Here is a 24,190-nt window from a genome sequence, read left to right as displayed (position 1 = left end):
TGGCAGCAATAGCTTGGATGATTGAACATGGCCAGCTACTCTTCAAATAGATGTCCACCTGTGGGACCCCATGCCCTGAAACCTAAGCTCATAATTGCAGTAATTTACTTCTCTTGTCAAGTGGGACTCCATCTGAGCAAGGGCAATTGCTCCATGCCACTGAATCATTGACCTTAAAATATCCTCACATAGAAAAGCAAAAGCTCATTCATTGCATCTGTTCTCGAGAAGATTCCTGCTTCATATATGTCTTGCATCAGCCTATTTGTACAAAATATCCCCCCCTTTGACAAAATAGGTGCATAAAATAGAGGAAGAATTTGAAACCAGGGGAAAATTATGACAACAACAGAGTCTTATGTTGCCCAGGGTGTCTATCACCTTGTAGCTTTGGTTCTTCTCCAGTGTCTTCTTGTCATCTCCACGTATAATAATGTACCTTCTCTGATATCTGACACTAGTCTTCCTCCACCATAAACAACCTGCAAGAGAATGCTATCTTGTTGCATATGGTATGATAAGAGTCTTCAAGGCTTTTACTTTTAGCATGTGAGGCCAAGAATCATGTAGAAATTGTCGTCGAGAGGATGAGAGGGATGTCTTGCATTCCTTTCTCCTTTCTAAGATTTAGTAAGCATTTCTTTTCAGACTACCACATCCCCCTTGCATTATTTCCTAATCAGAAAGTATTGTAAGGACTGACATGAAATCTTTTTGAGAAAAGCAAACGACAAAAGAATGAGAAGATAATTGGTGAGACTTTTAAGTGACCACTCATCTGATCTCCATCTGCGGAGATCAAACAGTGGTTATGAGTCTTAATTGCTAGAATAAAATACATGATTCTTGGCCTCACATTCATTCTTGCAATCTGCTCTCTGATCTTACTGATTGGCTATGGTTTGCAGCAGGCAACTACACAACACCATAAAGATTGATTCCATGAGTTAGGCCCTTCCAAATGCCTTCCGATATCTTCTCCACAAGTCAATATCATGTTAGTTTCTTGAATTGTTTCAGCAGATTTATTATAGGCTTCCTAGATGAATTGAGTGCTACAATATGCAGCAATTACAGTTTTGTTGAACCCATTAAATCTGCAGTTGTTATGTAGCTCTCATCCTTATGATTCAAAATGTTGATGCTGCAACCAACAAAGCATCAATTCAACTTTTCTTCTTATGATTGTAAAGGACCCTAACACAGTAACTACAGTGTGCCATGGATTGTATTTTGTCTGCATGGGTCACCCTTGCAGAGATCCTATTCCTTTTTTTTTTTTCTTGTTTGGTGATAAGACATAGTGCTTCAGTAGGGACAGTCTTTTCATGTGGCAAAACACTAGTTCTCATAATCATTTATATTATCCTGTATGGAACATAGATTAGACCAAATCAGGGTGCAGTTTCTCCACACATTAGAGGGAAAACAAAATGATTTTAGCAGCTGATAGGTGCCAAATCCCAGTCTGTTAACTAGCTCACTGATGACAAAGATACTTCAGCTTGCTCATCTTCAAATTGGATTATGGATTAACATCTACAATTATTGATCAACATTTTCCTATTGTTTTACAACCATGCATTCACATGGAAGATGTACACATAAATAAATCAAACAATGACAAGACAAGATTGCTCTGCTTCCATAGCCACACAAGACCAGATTGATCTGCTTCCTTCAAACTATTACATTTGATGAGTGAAGACTTATATGTTTTTTTTTGTGAATTTCAAGTGATCCAATTATCACCTTTATATATATATATATATATATATATATATATCATAAAGTCAACATTACCTGTCAAATCTGTTGACATCAATCAAGGTACTGGAACCCAGTAGAAAACAATATAAAAGCAGTGCTGGGGAGCAACACCTGGCCCAGGCTTCTCTTTCTGCCATCAGCCCCTTGAGCTGCATGCCTTCTCCATCATGCTTTCATCATGATGAAGAGTCATCACAAACCAATCACCAGCCATCCACAGAAACCAACAAAACTGGGATGTATCTGAATTGGGCAACCATTAGTCCCAAAAATTAAACTATAAGAAAAGGATACAATTCATATTAAATTCTAATATTCTATTTCACATTGAAGTTTCTTCATAAAATAGAAAATCACCAATATAAGATTTAAAATCATAATTAAAAAAAATGATTGGATGAATATAAAAGATTCAATTTAAAATTTTCCTCCTCCCTTCCTCCATTACAAATTTATACATCTGATTCTCTGAGGTGATAAGGATTGTGAACAAACTTATATTGTGTAGGGGATGAAATAGGCAACCACATATCTTGTTCTGGTTCTTTTCATGGAGGATAAACATCTTACCTTCAGGAGAAATTTATGTGAGTTAGGTTGAGTCAATGTAACATGCAAACCTTCATATAAATGACAAAGTTCAACATATTTGTGTGTAAAACATATATATGCAGAGATGTTTAGATTGTAATTGACTTTTAATATCCTTTAAAAGCATTGTTATGATGGTCTGAATTTTAACAATCTTTTTTATGTGTTTTAACATTTTTATTTTTTATTTGCAACTAGCAACCATTGGAGTATATGCGGAAGATGTTAATACTTGGAGGGCTCTATTACAATTTTGTAGGAGTTTCATGAGAAGTGCATTATGGATTGTGATGCCTCTTGCTAAATTGCATCATGGACGCAGTTTCATATGAGCCAAAAGAAGGAATCATAGTGGTTAATATTCATGCGTAGTATTGCATCGATTGGGTTTATATTTGTGTTTTTCTGAAACTGAAGAGTTTATATATAATTCCACTGCAAGATTGTCAAAGGTACCATATTGTCAGAAACTTTTCCAGATCATGGAAATTCTTCAGGCAATTAACTACTCGCTTTCTCTTTTCAGCTCTAGCATTAATGGATTTTATAGAACCTAACAAGAGCTCCTTTGCGCGCGCGTGTGTGTGTGTGTGGATGATCAGATTCTGATAGGATTGGTGCAGTAGGGAAACCATGTATGAAAGAGATGGTATCCTTGCTTGGTTGTTTGTGTTTGAACAAGAACAATGACGATAAGTGTGTGAGACCGAAGGATCTCATGGTTGCCTGTGTGGAATCCCAGGAGCTCAATTCTTGTATCCGGCGCTCGACACCGCTACAGTTTATGTCATTATGTCGAATGCTTATTTCTATCATACATAAGATCTGTATGGTTTAATAAGCTTAAATGAGTCTCTAAACATTTTTTGTTATTTTTGTAGAAAGAAAAGTGCCCAAAAATGCAGCAAGAAGCATCGATTACCACTTGCGGCGGCTTGGGAGGGACAAATTCCTTTAGCAACTTTCGGTGGATGTGGATTTTTGAACTGTAATAAAGAATAATTCTGAACTAGCATGTGTTTCGGTTTTCAGGTGGAAGAAAGTGAGTTTGTTTTATGACTGCCACTTCCGAATACATGTTTCTAATTTTTTTTCATCGTCATCTTGACTACCTTAAATCTCACAAAGCCAGCCATTTGTGACTGATTGTCGATGGAACTATTTTACGAGGTGATTGTGAACTTTTTGCGTGCGTGTTTGTGTGTGAAAATTGTTGGATTGAATGTGTTGATGAGGTCTGAGAGAATTGGCCATCGTCTACTATTCATCATCCTTATCAGATAGATAGATATATGCATTGCTTTCTCTGTTGCATGGCCAGCATTACTATTCATCATCCCTACCTATCATGGACTACTCATTATCTGCTATTATTTGCCTTGGATGCTTTGTATGATGGGGATGGTGAAATCTTTTTTTGCAAAACTACTGCCATACGTAGGCTGTTGTTACGCTGAGGTTCTAATGCGGTTTAATTAAGCATCATTAGGAAATCTAGACGTGGGATTTGGGGTTGAATTTAGTGACCTGATGTGAATTTATTTGAATTTTAAATTTTGGTAGAATTAGTCACGTCTCCCAAAACAATTACCATACTTAAAATCAAACTAATTTTATTTCTATTTGATCAAAACATTATCAGACTTGCAAATTTCATGTTCAAACCCAAATCTCACCAGCATTTTAGCATAACTAACATAAGATAGTTTGGAAACAAAGTATTTACTCATTAATTTTATAAATCCAAATATTATGATCCTCCGTGCAAACAACTATTACTAATGCATTTACCAGTATCTTACATTTGATATTCTTATTATTATAACACAGCTTCTAAAGGAGTATAAATGTATCGACAAACGGCAAACTATAGTCAAACTGGTAAATGTTAATATAAGGTATAAACTTATATGAACAGTGTTAATATAAGAATATAAGAACAACAAATATTGATATCTTATTGGGGCTTTAAGAAATAATAAAAAAAATTCCTTCAAACAAAAATGACTGACAGAATCAGAAAGGAATAAATTAGATTTATCACCGATCGAAAAAGAAATCTCACTCAATCAACTTCCTCGATCTTGGGGCCTGCGCCACCACCACCATTAGATGGACCCTCCTCTTCGTCCATGCCACCGGCCATACCGCCGCCGGCACCTTGGTACATCTTCGCAATGATGGGATTGCACAAGTTCTCCAGCTCCTTCATTTTGTCCTCGAACTCGTCGACTTCGGCCAGCTGGTTGGCATCGAGCCACTGGATCGCTTGGTCGACTGCATCTTCGATCTTCTTCTTGTCGGCCGCCGGCAGCTTCGACGCGATCTTGTCGTCCTTCACCGTGTTCCTCATGTTGTATGCGTAATTCTCCAATGCGTTCTTGGCCTCGACCTTCTTCTTGTGCTCCTCATCCTCCGACTTGTACTTCTCCGCCTCCTGCACCATCCTCTCTATCTCCTCCTTGCTCAGCCTTCCCTTGTCGTTGGTGATGGTGATCTTGTTCTTCTGCCCGGTGGTCTTGTCTTCCGCTGACACGTTCAGGATGCCGTTGGCGTCGATGTCGAAGCACACGGTGATCTGAGGCACGCCCCTGGGAGCAGGGGGGATGCCGGAGAGCTCGAATTTGCCGAGCAAGTTGTTGTCTCTGGTCCTGGTCCTCTCCCCCTCGTAAACCTGGATAAGGACTCCGGGCTGGTTGTCCGAGTAGGTGGAGAAGACCTGCTCCTTCTTGGTTGGGATGGTTGTGTTTCTCTGAATCAGCACAGTCATGACTCCTCCCGCCGTCTCGAGCCCGAGCGAGAGAGGAGTGACGTCCAACAAGAGCAGGTCCTGTACCTTCTCGTTGCCCTCGCCACTCAGGATGGCAGCTTGGACTGCAGCGCCGTAGGCGACGGCCTCGTCGGGGTTGATGCTCTTGCACAGCTCCTTGCCGTTGAAGAAGTCCTGCAGCAGCTGCTGCACCCTCGGGATTCGGGTGGATCCACCGACGAGGACCACGTCATGGATAGTGCTCTTGTCCATCTTCGCATCCCTCAAACACTTTTCCACGGGTTCCATGCACTTCCTGAATAGATCCATGTTCAGCTCCTCGAATCGGGCTCGCGTGATGGTGGAGTAGAAATCGACGCCCTCGAAGAGGGAGTCGATCTCAATCGTGGTTTGAGCTGTGGAAGACAGAGTCCTCTTCGCCCTCTCGCAGGCTGTCCTCAGCCTCCTCAAAGCCCTTGGATTCCCACTTATATCCTTCTTATGTTTCCTCTTGAATTCTTGGACGAAATGGTTCACCATGCGATTGTCGAAGTCTTCTCCTCCGAGATGGGTGTCTCCGGCGGTAGCTTTCACCTCAAAGATCCCCTCTTCGATGGTAAGGAGCGAGACGTCGAACGTGCCGCCGCCAAGGTCGAAGATGAGGACGTTCTTCTCCCCGGCACTGCTCGCCTTCTTGTCGAGGCCGTAGGCGATAGCAGCAGCGGTGGGCTCATTGATGATGCGCATGACGTTAAGGCCCGCGATGACGCCGGCATCCTTGGTGGCCTGGCGCTGCGAGTCGTTGAAGTAAGCGGGGACAGTAACCACAGCGTTCTTGACGGTAGAACCAAGGTAAGCCTCTGCGATCTCACGCATCTTGATCAACACCATGGAAGAGATCTCTTCCGCAGCGAATTGCTTCTCCTCACCCTTGTACTGGACGACAATCATGGGCTTGTCCGCGGCGCCAGCAACGACCTTGAAGGGCCAGTGCTTGATGTCACTTTGAACAGACGGATCATTGAACCGCCTTCCAATCAAACGTTTTGCATCTGAATGTTCACAATACAAAAGGATTCTAACGTTAGTTCTCAAGGATTACAAAATACTAAATTGCATCACAAGCCTATCAGGAAGTGAAGGTGTTCGATGAAATAACAACACTGATTAATCTACCATTAGCTATCTTGAAGCACATCCCAATCGAACACAAAAAGACAACCATATGCCTAACATTCCAGCATTAAGGACTCAAAAGGCTTAATAGATCAAATTTATACAGCTCTAGACTCAAAATTAAACCTTCCAAGCATTGCGTGTCCATCGCGATATAAGAAATATCACATGGACGATACCACGATCGAAGCAGGAAGACATCGCAAGGAGATTAGCATGTATCATCATAGATGAGGGGCACTCACCGAAGACGGTGTTGATGGGGTTCATTGCCACCTGATTCTTGGCGGCGTCTCCGATGAGGCGCTCGCTGTCGGTGAAGGCAACGTAGGAGGGGGTGGTGCGGTTGCCCTGGTCGTTGGCGACGATCTCCACCCGGTCGTGCTGCCACACCCCGACGCACGAGTAAGTGGTGCCGAGGTCGATCCCGATCGCCGGCCCCTCGCCCTTCCCGGCCATCTTATCTCGCCGATTGGATTGCGCGCAAGAATCAAATAGAAGAAGATGAGAAATCGAGAGCAGCGGATTATGTGAAGGGGAAGGGGATGTAAGGACTATTTATAGTGAAGGGGTATGGGTGTTTCTGGAATGTTCTGGTGACCTCTCGACCCCTAATTTGTATGCGATATTGTTGCGGAAGGGTTGAACAAATCAAGTTGAATAGGCTAACGGTTTTCATATTTCAATTCTTAACCATTTTGAATAATAAAAATATTCGGTGGGACGTTACCTTCTTTACCCCTCTTCTTAAATTAGAATTACTTTCTCATATTATTATTTTATTCACGGATGATAATCCTAATCCTTCTATTCATCTCAAACCTTCAAATGCGAAAAATGAGATTAGCCTCACCTACGCTAAACACGTCGATGTATTAGGTAAGTCTGCTAAGGAAAGCTTGTGACATTAGCACCCAAAGACCCTATGTTATTCTCAAAGCAAAATTATAATAAAACAGGAAGATTTTAATTGAAAAAGCTATATTGTTTAAAAATATCTCATCTCATTGATCAATGAGATGAGATCAATGAAATCATCTCATTGATCTCAATAAACACATCACTCTATGGACTCGATATATACCCAAAACCAATATAGATGCCTACTTATTCCGATATTTATTGAAAAAAATAAATATGATAACGTCAGGCACATATATTGTCGTATTTATTGATTAAATAAACGATACTAACGAAAGAAAAATTCATAGGACCCTTTGTAGTTGGCTGCATTATAAGGTATGCGACCATTAAGTGTTCAGACAGTTGTTTTTACCAAAGAAGTCATCAATGAATTCAATAAGTGCCTATAATTCAAATTAGTTTATTCGTAGTGCATCGCACAGGTTGGAATCATTGCATAACTTTTTGTCATAATAATGCGTTTCCTATTTCATTTATTTTTCTTAAGCAAGTTCCGATGCCACGGAGGCCTGCATCCTCAAGCTTCAAAATTGCTCCCGAATGAAAATTAAAATTCAAAATATGAATAATTATTCAATGTATTTACTTGTATTTATTATTTTATTTTAGTTACTATTTGTTGTTAAATTCCATAAAACGCCAATGAAATTAATCTCAATTTTCTTTTATTTTATTCATCGAGTTATTATTTTATTAAAAAATCAAATTTATAAGAGTTTTTTTTTTGAAAGAAAGTTTTTATTTTAATTATTATAACTGAAAGCCACACAGCTGTATCCTGCTGAGGTGTGAGCGTTCACTTTGGAACGTTGAATCCGCCCCGTTGACTGGGAATTCACGTGTTTAATTGGATCATCTCCAAAAGGTAGTACGCCTTAGCAGGATCTATCCGTCGATTCTAGAATCTCACATCAAGCAACGATAAGGATATGGACGTTAAAGTTTTTATTTGAAATCCTTTTTGAAGAGGATCCGTCTTACCACTGCCGCACGCGAACCGTTTTATGCGCCGCTTTGCAGACGGCGATGCGTTCACACGGACTTCGAGTCCGATTCCTTCTCGTCTAAGAAACATCTAATCTCGACCGTCCATTCCAATTTGGTCGGGTGGCACCCACGAAGCCGCCCGAACATTCTAGAACCCTGAAATGCTCTTTATAACCGCTCCCTCTCGCTTCCATCGTCTCCTCCATTCTCACGCAAACCCTAGCGCCTCTCACGCCTCCTCAACCGCGGCTCTCGTCCTCGATCTCTAGGGAAATGGCCGGTAAGGGTGATGGGCCGGCGATCGGGATCGACCTCGGCACCACCTACTCCTGCGTCGGGGTGTGGCAGCATGACCGGGTGGAGATCATCGCCAACGACCAGGGCAACCGCACCACCCCTTCCTACGTCGCCTTCACGGACACCGAGCGGCTCATCGGTGATGCCGCCAAGAACCAGGTCGCCATGAACCCTATCAACACTGTTTTCGGTGAGTATGCCCCTCGAGATCGCTTGATGATTCTTGAGATGGCTTACGTATGGTGATTTGGATCTGTGCTTTATATTCTGAACGATGTTAGCACTAGGTTTTCGTTATCATTCATTATTGATGAAAGATCTATGATTAATTTTGCTCCATTGGGCTTACTTGCACTAGATCTGGCTAGATCTGGAATCATTAGCTATTATTTTGTGATCGTTTACAATCGTGAGTTTGATCTGGCTGTTATGTGATATGTTTGCTTGGGTATGGTTCTTCTCTTTGGAGACGTTTTAGGTATGCTTGCTCGCAAGAACCAAATTATTAGAACCCTTCTTTCATTGGTTTGAATGTTTTCTGGTACATCTTTTGTAGTAGTTATGAGGTTTGTGACTAGATAACTCGCCAAGGAAATAAAGCAGACTATGTAGCTTCGAGTCAACAGATCATTTGCCTTTTGATACTTGCACCGTTTGGTATACAGAGCTTCAGGGATTTGGATATGGGTTGAGTTGCTGTGTTACCTGGATTTTGAATGTGCTCATGTACTTGAGGCCTCTGTGATAGTGTCTTTGATGCTACCTACAAGAGAAGAAAGCACACTTTTATATTGGTTTACGATAGCGCTAACTGGGATAAGGGTATTATCTAATAGATGTTTTTGCAGCAGAGTGGGGAAGGAAATAAAGATATGCTTGGGATAATAGCAGAAAATTCATGAAAGGAAGAAGAACCAGTGAATATTAGCTTATTAATCTACTGCATGATACTTTAGAACTATTACAAAAAGTTTGCTTGGATTACTCTTTCGCACTTCCTGTATATCAGCTAGTTGGCGGTTTGACTTGGTCCTACTTGTCATAATCATGACAAAGAGAAATCAATAGCTGAACTCTCTTTGCTTTGTTCTTTTTCTTACAGAAAGCTAAAATAGGTATGGGTCTTTTAGGTATTAATACGAGCTTATGAAAATAAATAGTCAGAATGATTTCAATAGGATTTGAAAAACATAATTTGAAAGTTTCCCAAGCACTTGTTTTAAAATGATTCAATAGGTCATATAGTGAACGACTGTGAAGGCCATTGTAAATTGTTATTAAGGCTTGAATTGTATGTTCAAGGCAGTGCCATTTGGAGTTCATGAGCTGAGAAATTTAGTCAAGAGGTGCTAATTCTAGGACAAAACAGTGGTACATATGTGTACTCTTCCGAGATGCTATTGTATAACATTTAACCTGTATATGCTGACTTAACTTGATAATCCCAAATTAATTATGAAACCACAAGCAATCACCAGTTGGCATCCAACTGCTCTTCCTTGTTTGTAGAAATAGCAGATTTGTAATTCTCTCATTTATAGGCATAACATGTAGCCATGTGTTTCATTTTAGCCTGGAGTTCTCCTTTGACAATATAGCCATCCCTACCCTACCATCCAATCCCACAAACCTCTTATGAATTCACGTTTGATCACAGCAGAGGAGAGGTAAAGGCCTCTACCTTAGTGTCCTGGTTATTCACAGAACATGAGAAGCAAATGAAAAAAATATCATCTGCTCTCTGAAGAAGTCAAAGAATTTCTTAGAAAATTCTGCACGATCAATTGATTCCAAACCAAGGATTCTTGTTTTTTACATCCAAATGGCTCCACATGTTTTATTTACTTTCATTATTTTTATAATCCAGTAATCTTATGTTCTTGTTGATCTTATTTTTTGCTTCTATCACTTGTGCTCAAGTATGATTTGTTCTCACTTTTACTTTGGTGCAGAAGTCTTGACTATAGGCAATAATTAATTTTTTATTATGTTCCCTTGCTTCATGGCTATATAATGCTTTCTTTAATGCTAGAACCATATAATTCGTGGTTCTTCAAGGATTTCTTTTATCATGGTTTTGAAACAAACTCATTTCATGTGCTGTGGTAATGTATTAGTTGCTGCAAGTAAGGTTGTGATGTCAGTTTCTTCTTATGTGCAACTACAATTTTGCCAAGATTGATTTAGCCATGAAACTCTAGAATGCTTGTTGTCTCTTGTCTGCTTCTTTCTGGCCAGTCTAATGCTGTATTCATAAAAAAAGGTTTTTTTATTGTATAACCTCTAACAGATGCGGCTATCTTCCTCTCAAGTTACTAAATACAGTAACAGTGTCTAGAATCTTTGATAATGACAAGGAAATGCTTGGCAGTCCAATTAATATTGATAAAATAGTTTTGCTTGTTGGCACTCATTTAAATGCTTAATGGTTCATATTTGCACGTTCTATTGCATTGCTTAGTTTGCCCTTTTTGGCATGTGAAAGATTGTTTTACCTATTTTATTTTCTTAGAAACCTTTAGTTGTTGTTACTTTGAAAGTGTAGTGGCTCATATGTTCCTTCTCCTTCCAGATGCAAAGCGATTGATTGGAAGGCGATTCACCGATGCATCTGTCCAGAGCGACATCAAGCTCTGGCCTTTCAAGGTCACTTCTGGTCCAGGTGACAAGCCTATGATTGCTGTCCAGTACAAGGGGGAGGAAAAGCAGTTTTCTGCTGAAGAGATTTCTTCCATGGTCTTGATGAAGATGAAGGAAATTGCTGAGGCATACCTGGGATCTGTCGTCAAGAATGCTGTTGTCACTGTTCCTGCTTACTTTAACGACTCACAGCGCCAGGCCACTAAAGATGCTGGTGTCATTTCTGGTCTTAATGTTATGAGGATTATCAATGAGCCCACTGCTGCTGCTATCGCTTATGGTCTTGACAAGAAGGCTAGTAGTGTTGGTGAGAAGAATGTCCTCATCTTTGACCTTGGTGGTGGCACCTTTGATGTCTCTCTTCTTACAATCGAAGAAGGTATTTTTGAGGTCAAGGCTACTGCTGGTGATACTCACCTTGGTGGTGAGGATTTTGACAACCGAATGGTCAACCATTTTGTCCAAGAGTTCAAGAGAAAGCACAAGAAAGATATAAGTGGGAACCCTAGAGCTCTTAGAAGGTTGAGGACAGCATGTGAGAGGGCAAAGAGGACTCTCTCCTCCACTGCACAAACCACAATTGAGATTGATTCCTTGTACGAGGGTGTTGATTTCTACACCACCATCACCAGAGCCAGGTTTGAAGAGCTTAACATGGACCTGTTCAGGAAGTGCATGGATCCTGTCGAGAAGTGTTTGAGGGATGCCAAGATGGACAAGAGCAGTGTCGATGATGTGGTTCTTGTTGGTGGGTCTACCAGAATTCCGAAGGTTCAGCAACTGCTGCAGGACTTTTTCAATGGTAAGGAGCTATGCAAAAGTATTAATCCTGACGAGGCAGTTGCTTATGGTGCTGCTGTTCAGGCTGCAATTCTTAGCGGTGAGGGCAATGAGAAGGTTCAGGACCTGCTTCTGTTGGATGTCACGCCTCTCTCTCTTGGTCTGGAGACCGCGGGAGGAGTCATGACTGTCTTGATTCCCAGGAACACCACCATCCCCACAAAGAAGGAGCAAGTCTTCTCTACCTACTCTGACAACCAACCCGGTGTCCTGATTCAGGTTTACGAGGGTGAGAGGACGAGGACCAGAGACAACAATCTGCTGGGCAAATTCGAACTCTCTGGAATTCCACCTGCTCCTAGGGGTGTTCCTCAGATCACCGTTTGCTTTGACATTGATGCCAATGGTATCTTGAACGTCTCTGCTGAGGACAAGACCACCGGCCAGAAGAACAAGATCACCATTACCAATGACAAGGGTAGGCTCAGCAAGGAGGACATCGAGAAGATGGTGCAGGAAGCGGAGAAGTACAAGTCGGAGGACGAGGAGCACAAGAAGAAGGTGGAGGCTAAGAATGCTCTGGAGAACTACTCTTACAACATGAGAAACACCATCAAGGATGATAAGATTGCATCCAAGCTTGCAGCTGCCGATAAGAAGAAGATCGAGGATGCCATTGATCAGGCAATCCAGTGGCTCGACGGCAATCAGTTGGCAGAAGCTGACGAGTTCGAAGACAAGATGAAGGAGCTGGAGAGCATTTGCAACCCCATCATCGCCAAGATGTATCAGGGTGCCGGTGCTGACATGGGTGGTGGAATGGATGATGACGCACCCTCTGCTGGTGCCAGTGGTGCAGGTCCCAAGATTGAGGAGGTGGATTAAGTTCGGCCGTCCTTGATGTTGTCTCAATGGTATCTCGTTCTCGATTTAGTTTCATTGAATGTCAAATTTGAACTGTTGGGGTTGCTATTGGCCGTATGTCATGGGCCATGCCCTCTTATTTTTGAACTATTATTGTTGCGTCAGTTTTACATGAAGTCTGCTTATACCTTTTTTGGAAACTAATTACACTTCGGCATTGTCGAGTCAAATGATACAAAATTGTTAGCATTGGGTATGCGATTTATGTAGCCAACACATCATTCTCTCTCTCTCTCTCTCTCTCTCTCGCTCTCGCTCTCTCTTTCTTCCCTGGCGCCATGGCCAGAACCTCACCCAAGAATATAAAAACATAAAAGCCACGAGAAAGCAGACGTATCATCACTCCGTTCTCTTTTGCCGAAAGAGAAGCAAGCAGTCTCCAAACCAGTTGTCTGTTCCCGTAAATGTCCATCCACCTAACTTGGACCAGGTGAGCCTTCTCTTTGCCTTTTTCTCTTTGTCCATTTCTTTTCCCCTCATCAGCTTCACACCAGTGTTGCTAATTTCTTGCTTTGTTACTTCTGTCATTTGCTCTCTATGATAGCAACAAGCTTATCATCGGGGTAGCAGTAGCAATGGCAGCGGAAATGAGGTTCCGCAGCTGCCATCGACTTGGACCGGTGGGAGTAGGGAGTTGGGGTTGCTGGCTCAACCCAGTCGGAGTCCATGGCGGAACGAGCTTGGCATCTTTGGGGTTGTCGGCTCGACCCAAGCAAAGTCCATGGTGGAATGAGCTTGACATCTTCAAGCTAGGGTTGTCGGCTCGACCCAATCGAAATCCATGGCTGAACGAACTCTAATGAGGGAAGAAGTCATTGACGTCTTGATCAACTCGATATTGTTTGGACTCATATGTGTAGGGTTGTCTAAGGTGCCTATGCGGTGGAAATGTCGAGTCCTCGAGGTGCTATCTACATGAAGACTGAGCTCGGGAGAGATTTCCAGACCTGATCCGTTCGATGCTCAAGTTAGTAATGCAGTCAAAAAAGATAAGCTCCTCTTCATTGTGTTGTTGAAGACGAGCTTTTATACCTGGTCGTAAAGGGACATAATATTTTATAACCGCCTCCAATAGCCTCCCCTTGGCCTCTTATCTATGTGGGCGACAAGGGAGGGAGTAGCCTCTAACCTCTATTTTAAACTTTTATTCATGTGAGTAGACGGGTGGAGGGTGATATTCGTCTTCTTCTTTCACCCTAGACACCACGTGGTTGTTACATACCAGATGACGATTATTTGATATTGTACTCCCTATCATTTGTCCTCCTCTAAAGGCATGCCTAAGGGCTCATACCTCTTCAATCCATTGTCGACCTAGTGGCATGTTTAGTTTATCCAACACAAATTCGTCCTGCACGTCTAGTCTATCATGCACCTCATATCGTCTGACATGAGTTCGTTTGACACATCCATTTAGGATCGCCTCCCCCAGCGTTGCTGGTTGCGATCAATTACCGACCTGGCTCCCATATCATCGAGGGATGCATATTGGTCGGACGAGGTCGGGTTTTCCGACCTTCGAGCCTTAGGCGGGGGTCAGGCTTCCTGACCTCCATACCATGACCAGAGGTGGGGGTTGAGCTTCCCAACCCCCATACCTCGAACGGAGGTGGGGTTGGGCTTCCCGACTTCCATACCTCGAGCGGAGGTGGGATCGAACTTCCCAACCTCCCTACCTCGAGCGGAGGCGGGGGTCAAGTTTCCAAACCTCCACACCTTGCGTGGAGACGGGGTTTGAACTTCCCAATCTCTCCACCTTAGGTGGAGGTGGAGGTCGGGCTTTCCCAGCTGACACGCCTTGGGCATATTTTTCCTTATGCCTCTCGTTGTTATGGTTTTTTTTTTTTTACAAAAGTTAGGTTTTTTGACTCGTGTGTCTCAAGCACATATTCTCTTGTGCCTCCCGTCATGATGAGTTTCTTCTGGTATTGATCAGGTTTTCCTGACTCATACGACTTGGACACATTTTCTCTTGTGTCTCCCGTCGTGGCGTGTTTCTTCTTATACGGGTTGGGCTTTCTTGACTCACGCACTTCATTCACATTTTGCCTTATGCCTCCCGTCGTGTGGGTTCCTTCTAACGCACATTGGGTTTTTGTGATTCATGCGTCTCGAGCATATTTTATCTTGTATCTCCTACCGTGACGGATTTCTTCTTACCTTGGTCGAGTTTTTTGCTCATCGATCACTTTTGCATTTTGCAATATGGTCTTCACATATTGGTCATTTTTATGCTCTTCGAAGTGCTCTATGCACATCGATCATTTTTGTACTTCCAAGATAATCTTCGTGTTAGGACCGAAATCGGCACTAGGGGGGGGGGGGGGGGTTGGGGGGGTGTTTAAACTTAGAGAGCACGTTCGTATGCGTAGTAAGAGTCGTTAGCAAGTAAATCGCTTTGCAATATGAGAATGAAAAACATAATAGAAATACAAACTAAGTACACCAGATTTATAGTGGTTTGATCGTCGTGACCTACATCCACTCCCGATTACTCTTCACTCGAGGCCATCGACTTCCATTATCGATCTTCTTTCAACAGGCAAAAATCAACTACTCTTACAACTCTTTCTCATTTTCACAAGCTCAGGAGAGAACCTTTACACCTCTCTTTTAGACTTCACTATTCCCTTAGAAAATTTTCTAACTCTAAAAGGAAGAGACTCTAAATCCTAAGAGAGTTTCTATTTTTTTTTTCTCAAGTATTCTTTCTCCCTTTTCTACTCAATTTCTTGCTTTGCCAAGCGAAAATAACTAGGGTATTTATAGATCCCAAATGACTTCAAAAATAAAGTAAAAAATAGTCTCATCCCGGGTTTCTTGAGTCCTGACCGTACCATCGCCTGCAGCACTAACACTAGGCTGTACCGCCGCTCAATCTAGCGGTACCACCGCCCAGTCTAGCAGTTCCATTGTCTGACACAGTCTGAGAGACTATATCTGGGCGGTATCACTGCCTAGTCTGACGGTGCCACCGCTTAGGCTTGCTATGGGTCACTGAATGAGCCTTTCACTTAGCCCAAAATAACCCTAATTCGGGTCCAATTGACCCCTAATTGAGTTGGCATTGTTTCACCCAAATACTGACTCAATTAGACCTAAACTAACTTGATCTAGATATAATTGATTACAAGCATGAATCCTATATTGTCCGACATGTCATTGGTTCATCTAGCGCTTCCTCCGATCCTTCAACGCATCGTCATCTCCTTTAACGTATTACCCAAGCAGCATGTTGACTCCCGTAACTTCTGATCTCTTTGGTGCAATGTTTGATCATTTGGCTCGATGCCTAAACTCATGACACGAAGACCTTATGCCGGTATGTCGACCGATCCTTCGGCTCGATGTCCAATCTCCCGACCTATTTCACTCCGGTCCAATGTCTGATTCCTCCTGCTTTAATCGATTTATCTTTTTTGATCGAAGTTAATCTTGTGTCACTCAAAATATAGATTAGATCGTAAACTCATCAATTGATTTTATTATCAAAATCCGATATTCAACACTTCGCACATTGATCACTTTTACGCTTTCCGAGGTGCCCTTTCATCAATTGATGTCTCTTTGGAATCAACTTGAAAGGACACTTGTCATCAATGTTGGAGGAGGGAGATTGATCACCTCACTATAAATCTCCCTTGATTGTGGGGGGTGAGGCTTATTCTTCCATTTGAACCTCCAAAGCCCCTTTAGGAGCCATCTCTACTTAGCCTCGGTTCTCCACTAGTGCCTGAGGTCAGGGTGAGAGTTCCTTGTGTTATTGAACGAATTGCTCGAGATGTCCTCGACGTATGAGTTCTTCAATCTATTCTTTCATGTCGATGAACTAATAGTATTTAGACCCGTCTTTTTTTACCAACGAAGTCATCATTGAGTGAGGGTCTTTTAAGAGCCCCTTCTCTTATATCTGTAGAAAAACTTTAGTTCTAAACATATTCAGGGGAGTTAGCTCGGACCTTGGGCGTGGTAACTAAAGTCGTTCGTTCCTCCTTCACCGTAGTGATCTCGAGGTCAAGGTGAATTGTGGTTGTTTTTGCTTCGGCCTCTTGCTTGACTTTCTATGCTTACCAGCGACCATTGCCTCGGTGGCAATGTATTGATTGTCCCTTTGAAGTACCTTGGTATTGTCGTCGATGGCATTTCCACTAACGATTAGAAGAGACGAGAGTGCTTGAGCCTCATCATGAAGGTATGCATTATAAGCAACAGATGGACATCTACCATGCCTTGGATTTCATTAGTGAACTAAGTGATGAAGTATGTAAGCATTTCCTCCTCCTCTTGCTTGAGTTTGAGAAGCGTTGTTGCCAATGGCCTTAGGTGCATATTTCCGAGGAAGTGAAATTCGAACTTCTTTACGAGACGGGCAAAAGAACTTATGGATAGCAGCTTCAAGCAAGTGTAATATTCTCGTTCTAGGGCTTTTAATATAATCAAGAAGGTGCAGCACATCACAGCGTTCGAAGTGTCATACAATAACATTTGGGCATGAAAAACTACAATGTGTTCTATTGGGTCGACATTGCCATCAAATGCCTCCAACGATGGGAGGCAAAAGTTTGCTAGAATCGATTTTTCCTAGATTTTCTAGGTGAATGGTGACCGACCCGAGGTGGGGTCAACCAATACTTCCCTTGGATTGTTAGAACTCTTATTGCATCTCCTCTAAACGTCGATCCATCTACTGTAGTTGGATTCGTAGAGAATCCTCTATTGAATCTATTGATTGGGTCTCGGATTTAGGTAGGGAAAGTGGTGGTGTGGCTCGCTAAATTCTATAGTTGGGGAGTGAACTGCCCCCCTGGTCGACGGTTTGATGAGTCTCGGGTGCTCATGAGATGTCAACACCATGTCAGGTGGGGAACCTCGATGGGTGCCAGTGTAGGTGGCGGTTGAGCCGATGACTGTGGCTAAGCTGTGGCGTCGCTTATTGAGCTAACTAGGACAAAAGTGGAGGATGACTTGTATCATGCGTATTAGCGTCTAGACTTGTTGTGTGAGATTCAAGAACACCTCAATGGAGATGAGCAAGTGGCTCGGGGTCATCGTTGTGGGTGAGAGGCTTAGGTCATTGAATAGACGTTAGTACCACATCGACATTTGTGCCACGGTGGATATGTCCATGTGCGAAAAGGTTAACTGTTGCTCCCCTTGAGTGAAAGTAATGTGGGTTGGGGGTAAAGCCTCCTTGCTCGAGTGTTCATTGAGAGGATTGACAGGTGGGCATTCTTGTAATATTGAACCCTCATTCTAATGCCAAAATAATAAAGGTAGAAATCATTGGTGTCCTGATCAGCTCAATATAGTTCGAACTCATATATGTAGGGTGGTCCGATGTGTCTTTAAAGTGAAAACGCTAAGCTTCTAAGGTGCCACCTGCATGAGGACAGGAGAGGTTTTTTAACATGATCTCTCCGACACCTAAATTAGTAACATGAGTTATATGAGTGTATATATGAGTGGTCAAAAAAAAATAAGCCCTCCTTAAGATGAGCTTTTATACATAATCATAAATGAACAAAATATTCAACAAAATATTATGTGAGGAGACGGTCTCTAACTACCTCTAACGACCTCCCCTTAATCTCTTGGTGACATGGGTAATAAGTGGAGACAACCCATAATCATTTGCATTTGACCCTTTCCCATGTGGGAAGATAGATAGAGGGTGATCATCATCTTTTCCTTTCATCCTATATACCATTATTAGATAACAATTAAGTGCTCCCTATCATGCTCGGCTACACAAATAGATCGGGAGCGTTCGAAATGTCGGAAAGCTCCGGATGGTGATGCTGTCAAGAATCACCCCACTATAACATTGTTGCTGTGCCGACCTCTACTCCACTCAACCACAATGACAACCCTCGAGACCCCTGCCCACTCAGATTGATGCAACTGTAACCTCACCGGGAGGGTGAGGAGGGTGAAGATGAGGTTGGTGCTAGCGAAGGGTCGGGCGAAGCTGATGGAGCTTGCGTTTATCAACCCCACCTTGTGCTAGCGAGGTGGGGTCAACCAATGCTTCCCTTAGATGACAGTGAGGCACACATCCAGAATTTTTTTCTTGGTTTTGCCACTATGCTCATAATTAAAAACCTGCGGAAAATCCCATCTGATAGAAAGCAGATTGGAAATCATCATGATGCAGGACCTCTTCGTGGGAAGTGCTAAGCAAAACAAATGGATTGTTAAATTGCCACTGGTCCTTATCACTCAAAGGGAACATTATTTGTTGGAATGACAAAAAAAGTCTAAAATCAATTCATGGTGCAAAAGCTGAATGATAAAACGAGAGGGGACGTCGATAATCTTTTGTGATCACTGAGTGCCTTCTATACTAAAAAGATTGTAATTTGGTAGACAAGTCATGTTTTAGCGTTCATGATTATGTTGAAGTAGACATGCAAACTTTGTAGGAAAGACAGAAATATTACACATTCATGAAGAAATATGTGTAGTACAAATAGAGAATAAGATAGAGAATCACCTAAAATGATATGGACATGTTCAAAGGATGACCACATGGGTCTTTTCCCACCACTGACAAAAGTTAAAATCCTACCTATATAAGCTTCAAAATCTAAAATCATCTCACAGAAGTTACCAATTGAATCAAGCTATATAAAAAACAAAGAATGGAATGTGAAGCTCACCTGCAAAAGAACATATAGAAGCAATGCTCACTGATTGAGGATGACATCCAGTAATAACGTATCGGCTACAATAAAAGACAAGTCACAAGTGTGCAACTAACAGAGGCACATAGCACCTAGAAACAGATTTCTCACCTATAAAAGACCATATAGAAGCAATGCTCACTCAGTATTGAGGACGGCATTCAGCATTGAAGGAATGGCTGCAACAAAAGACAAGTCACAAGCATGCAACTAACAGACACACACAGCACCTGGAAGCATGGATACCTTGTTGAATCATGGTGATACAGATTCCCACAGGTACAGTATACTGAAGACGAAAAAAGAGAGAGCGGACATGGAAAGACCAAGGAAGCGCCTCCAGCATCTGCCCAAGAGAATCGTCGCCATCATAGCCCAAGCCCAAGCTGCATAGAGAGGAGAAAGAGGAACTGAGACGGGACAACGGAGGGAGCAGAGAGGTGGAGCTCCATTGCGCAAGTCCCATAACGAAAGAACTGAAAAATCGACTCAAATTGTCCCAGCTTGCTACTTGAGGTCATCTCGCGGGCTGTGGGAGGATACACGGGCGGTGAAGTCCGCAAAGGCGAACAAGGTCTTGCTGGCATTTCGTCGAGCAACAGACGGACGAAAGAATCGAAGTGCTACTTACAACAAGAGAAACGAAAGATCCAAGGATAAGACCGACGAAGGTCTGCGACACGAGAGGCGACGCCGATGCCCGTTGGTGGTCTGCCTCCTCCGAGCTTTTTGCAAATGCTGTTGCTACTGTTCATCATTATTTATCACTGAAGCGTACTTCTGAATTCATCGCATGCGATGTTACTGTAGAATGAGCAGCAGGAGGTGTCTCTTTACTGCTGCCTCGGGTTCGACGATACCAAGATATCACTTCTGTTACAGTTGCACTGAGCATAGCGCTTCATATACACATAGCTAGCCTTTGTCGTTGTTCGGTCTAATTGATTCATTTGCCATGAATGGAGATGCTCTTGTTCTTGGGCTTTCCGACGGCACTGGTTGACTTCTGTGTCACCACCACACCCGCAGAGACCAGAACTCTCGTGCCGGTGGCCCAAAGCGCTGGGCCATAGATCACAAGGTTCCGGTCTCTCTGAAACACGAGGGCGTTGCTTTTCTTGCAGCAATCGTCGTCACAGCCCTGTGCATAGAGATGGCGGAGGTGGCCTACAAGGGGAGAGGAAGAAGACCGGTGGATCACACGAGTCCTACATGAAGGGAAGACAGAACTGTTCCCTGCAATGGAAAGCTGCAAAAGGAAAGTGAATTAGAGCGAGCATTCTCATTAGCGGACAAAGAATTACGCAGAAGCTACGGAATCTGAAAGGATAACCACAAAATCTAAGTGAGAATAATTTATACTCAAGAAGTAGTCACATGAAAATAAAGTTGTAGACAAACTTCGTCAAGAAACGATAGCCAAAAGCACTGTCACATGTACACAAGAGGCATGCAAGCATAAAGTCAGCAGATTAATGCTTGAAGAAATCACTTGTAGATTATATACATGCATTTGCCATTTGATTCAAGTGCAAAGCCAATAAGATGCTATAAGAATGAAAACTGACCGACTTACTCTTGGGTCATGATCTAATCTGTTTGCTTCCTGATGATGTGGGCTCTCATGTTCATTTAAAGCTTGTCAGGCCCTTCCCATGAACGGGCTCAATATATTTACTTGGAGACATTTTAGCTGCAAGAACATATGTCATTTAAGTCTAAGTGTTTCACTTCTGAAAAGGTCATCATTGTGGAATCTTCACCATGATGGTAGACTCCAAGAATATAGATATAGTAACCAAGGATTGAAATTTCATACCGTACCAGAGTTTCGAGATTCGCTCGGTATGGTATGATATGGTACTGTATATCAAGTGGTACATTTTGGTGTACTACTCGATATATATAAAAGTAAATAAAAAAGGTCGACTGTCTCATTGCTCTTTTTGGCACGTGCAAAGAAGAAACATATATATATATATATATATATATATATATATATATATATATATATATATATATATATATATATATAAAGGCGATGTTGCCTCTTTTCTACCCGCGTGGAGAGAAGGTAGGGAGAAGAAACTGTTTCCTTCTCCTTGTGCAAGTCACCTTGTTTCTTCTGCTTGTGTGGGAAGAAGAAACGCTGCCTCGACAACACTCAATTTCTTCTCCCCATGACGTTGCCGACGATTCTTCTCCCCGCGCGGATGAGGACGTTCGGTTTCTTCTCCCCACGACGTCACCGAGGATTCTTCTCCCCGCGTGGATGAGGAGAAGTCACCGATGACAGCGAGCCCTCATCACCTCAGATGAGGAGAGAGAGCGGCGCCGGATCTCCAAGTTCTCCTCTTCATTCTTCTCCCTCGACTAATACCCACCCGGTAGCGGACGGTGATGACCAATTTAGAATGGTAACGGGGCGGAAACAACCCCAATCGACGGTACCACCCGGTAATGGGCGGTCCACATACCGGTCTGCTAGCGGACCGGTACGTACCGCCCGATATGGGTGGTATTATTCGAAATTAAAATCTTTGACAGTAACAACCAAATAATACCAGCAAGATGATGTGTCAACATCTTGTTAGGATGAACTGTGCAACAATTTTCTATAGTTCTTTTTATCATTGTTGTGTGTATTGCAAATCATGAAAATATGACTGAGCATTATGAAGATAAAAGATAGTTTTAGCATCTGGGGGTTCCCTGATAGATTACATTTCACTAGCTGCAAGCACCAAGGACATACCAAATGCCTGATTGCCATCATCAGTCACTTGCTTTCCAGGGGAAGGAAACCTGAGAATCTGCAACTTATTGTTATAAAGGCAGTAGAATTCTCAGTGTAAGGGAACTTTGATACATAAGACTCTCGAAAGAAATATGGAATTCTTGAACTACTGATTCACAATCCATGTATATGGATGTCAAGGGTTAGATTAGATCACAAGACTCTCATGTATCAAAAAGTTTAGCTGATGTTCTGGGCATTAATCAAGATACTGAAGCACCTACTGCCGTAAAATATTAAGCAGTTTAATAAAAAATATTCTTCATGAGATAGAAAAATGGCCCGACACAACTAAAAAGCTTTTATATAACTAAAATAACTAATTTTCAGATTTCAACAGCATATATGTCATGATACAACATATGCTCATCAAACACAAGAATAGATCAACTGCATAGCATGAAGCTGTTTAATTACCAGCATTTTCTTAAAGAAAAGAAAGCTTATGGATTCTTTTAGCAATTAGGTGGATCTCGCTTTAAGTGTGATATTAACAGCATGTACAGGACTTCAATTGAAAGGTACAGAAGAAAGATGACAAATTTATAGTCTCTTTACTTCCATGACAAGCTAATCCATGGAGTCCTGGAACAAGGGCTGAAGTATTATGCACCAATCAAAGACTACTATAATTATGGTAAGCACTTTACGATAAGGATTTTAACGGAGAGTCGGCATTATAAGGAGACATAGTTTAGCAAGAAGTCTTCTTTCTTTGTTTCTTATGTTATCAGACCTCATGAAAGCAACAATTTGGATGACAGCCAAGAAATAAACCCTCACCAACCGACATCGATTCGGGAGAACGGATGGTGCATTTTTCACGTTTCTTCAGAGCCATCGCTCGCGATTTGCGGAAAGAAAGGCCGACATCCTCTTGGCAGGGGCATAACACCAAAATCGCCATCAATCCATCAAATTAGAGGCATAAAGAGATCAAGAAAGAGCTCAAATTACATGAATCATGTGGAGGGACTCCGTTCAGATGTTGGGGATGAACTCCACCAGATTTGAGCACCTCCGGAGCCGAGAAGTGGGAGAGGTAGGGATCGGATTGGCCAGCCATTGATAAGAAATTTCGGGTTGTTGGGAAACCCTCGGGGATGAGATGGGGAATGGGGGACTCGATCGTGCGGTAGAAGAGGAGGCCGACGACGAAAGCAAACCCTAATTCCTAATCGGAGGCCGTTACCGCTCGAAGGTCTATATGGTACCTCCCTCAAAATGGCGGGAATTGATTCCCTTCTTTGCTTTTATTTACAACGGACTAGATCCGACCCGTTAACAACTGTAACGGATCATCATAACGGGCAACATGGCATGAACATATACAACGAAAGATTGGGGTGGTTTCAAAATAAGCCCTCTTAATATCATGATAAATAGTATTAAGAGGAAATGCTGTTGCAATATTTCCCAATTGCTAACATGACAATTCATTCCTAATAGTCATGTGTTTATTGGATCAAATATTAGGGAGTGAAATGAATAAGATTTTTCTTTTGGGAAAAAAAAATCCATTGTTCACCATTCCTTCCATTTATTTATATTTTTATAAATAACTGTAATCAATGTATTTATATTCATATATATATAACTATTAAAAACTTACTCACTGTAGACTCTGAGACAGAAGTCAGGCCATTCTCAGCCCCAAAAATGAATGAAATTTCATACTGCAGTTGTTGATTTAATGTTTGACTATAGTGTCCAATAAATAGTGCATGGTGATGCAGTGATTGCATCAGAATGACAATAGTATCTGTTTCACGTTATAGAATTCACGTCTGCACATGTTTTTAATCCTTCATTCAAACTGGTTGCTGATTGAGTGAAGCGAAAGGCCTTCAACATTTCCAAAGCACACACTTT

At 42.2% G+C, this 24,190-nt stretch overlaps 2 protein-coding genes and 1 long non-coding RNA gene across 3 annotated transcripts; 1 reads left to right on the top strand and 2 right to left on the bottom strand.

Moving 5' to 3' along the window:
- Positions 1-4,293: 4,293 nt before the first annotated feature.
- Positions 4,294-6,817, bottom strand: LOC135619624 (heat shock cognate 70 kDa protein 2-like). Its single transcript, XM_065121809.1, has 2 exons — positions 6,532-6,817; positions 4,294-6,162 (listed from the first exon to the last, which is right to left on the bottom strand). Exons 1-2 carry the CDS (start codon positions 6,743-6,745, stop codon positions 4,427-4,429), a joined length of 1,950 nt encoding a protein of 649 aa, XP_064977881.1. The 5' UTR covers positions 6,746-6,817; the 3' UTR covers positions 4,294-4,426.
- A 1,574-nt stretch (positions 6,818-8,391) lies between these two features.
- Positions 8,392-13,018, top strand: LOC135619623 (heat shock 70 kDa protein 4-like). Its single transcript, XM_065121808.1, has 2 exons — positions 8,392-8,684; positions 11,067-13,018. Exons 1-2 carry the CDS (start codon positions 8,471-8,473, stop codon positions 12,797-12,799), a joined length of 1,947 nt encoding a protein of 648 aa, XP_064977880.1. The 5' UTR covers positions 8,392-8,470; the 3' UTR covers positions 12,800-13,018.
- Positions 13,019-19,498: 6,480 nt separating this feature from the next.
- LOC135619622 (uncharacterized) lies at positions 19,499-23,530 on the bottom strand. Its single transcript, XR_010489424.1, has 2 exons — positions 23,102-23,530; positions 19,499-20,770 (listed from the first exon to the last, which is right to left on the bottom strand). It is a non-coding gene; the product is annotated as an uncharacterized LOC135619622 (long non-coding RNA).
- Between the last annotated feature and the right edge of the window lie 660 nt (positions 23,531-24,190).

This window comes from Musa acuminata, chromosome BXJ2-8 (assembly GCF_036884655.1).
Source record: "Musa acuminata AAA Group cultivar baxijiao chromosome BXJ2-8, Cavendish_Baxijiao_AAA, whole genome shotgun sequence".
In the NCBI taxonomy this organism is placed as follows: domain Eukaryota; kingdom Viridiplantae; phylum Streptophyta; class Magnoliopsida; order Zingiberales; family Musaceae; genus Musa; species Musa acuminata.
This window is presented reverse-complemented; position numbering and strand designations above follow the sequence as displayed.

Bases quoted from the DNA above. Each gene is read 5' to 3' on its own strand.
- LOC135619624 (XM_065121809.1), bottom strand. From the start codon at position 6,745: ATGGCCGGGAAGGGCGAGGGGCCGGCGATCGGGATCGACCTCGGCACC. The intron at 6,163-6,531 runs GTGAGTGCCCCT...GTGAACATTCAG, and splicing joins CCCCATCAACACCGTCTTCG to ATGCAAAACGTTTGATTGGA.
- LOC135619623 (XM_065121808.1), top strand. From the start codon at position 8,471: ATGGCCGGTAAGGGTGATGGGCCGGCGATCGGGATCGACCTCGGCACC. The intron at 8,685-11,066 runs GTGAGTATGCCC...TTCTCCTTCCAG, and splicing joins CCCTATCAACACTGTTTTCG to ATGCAAAGCGATTGATTGGA.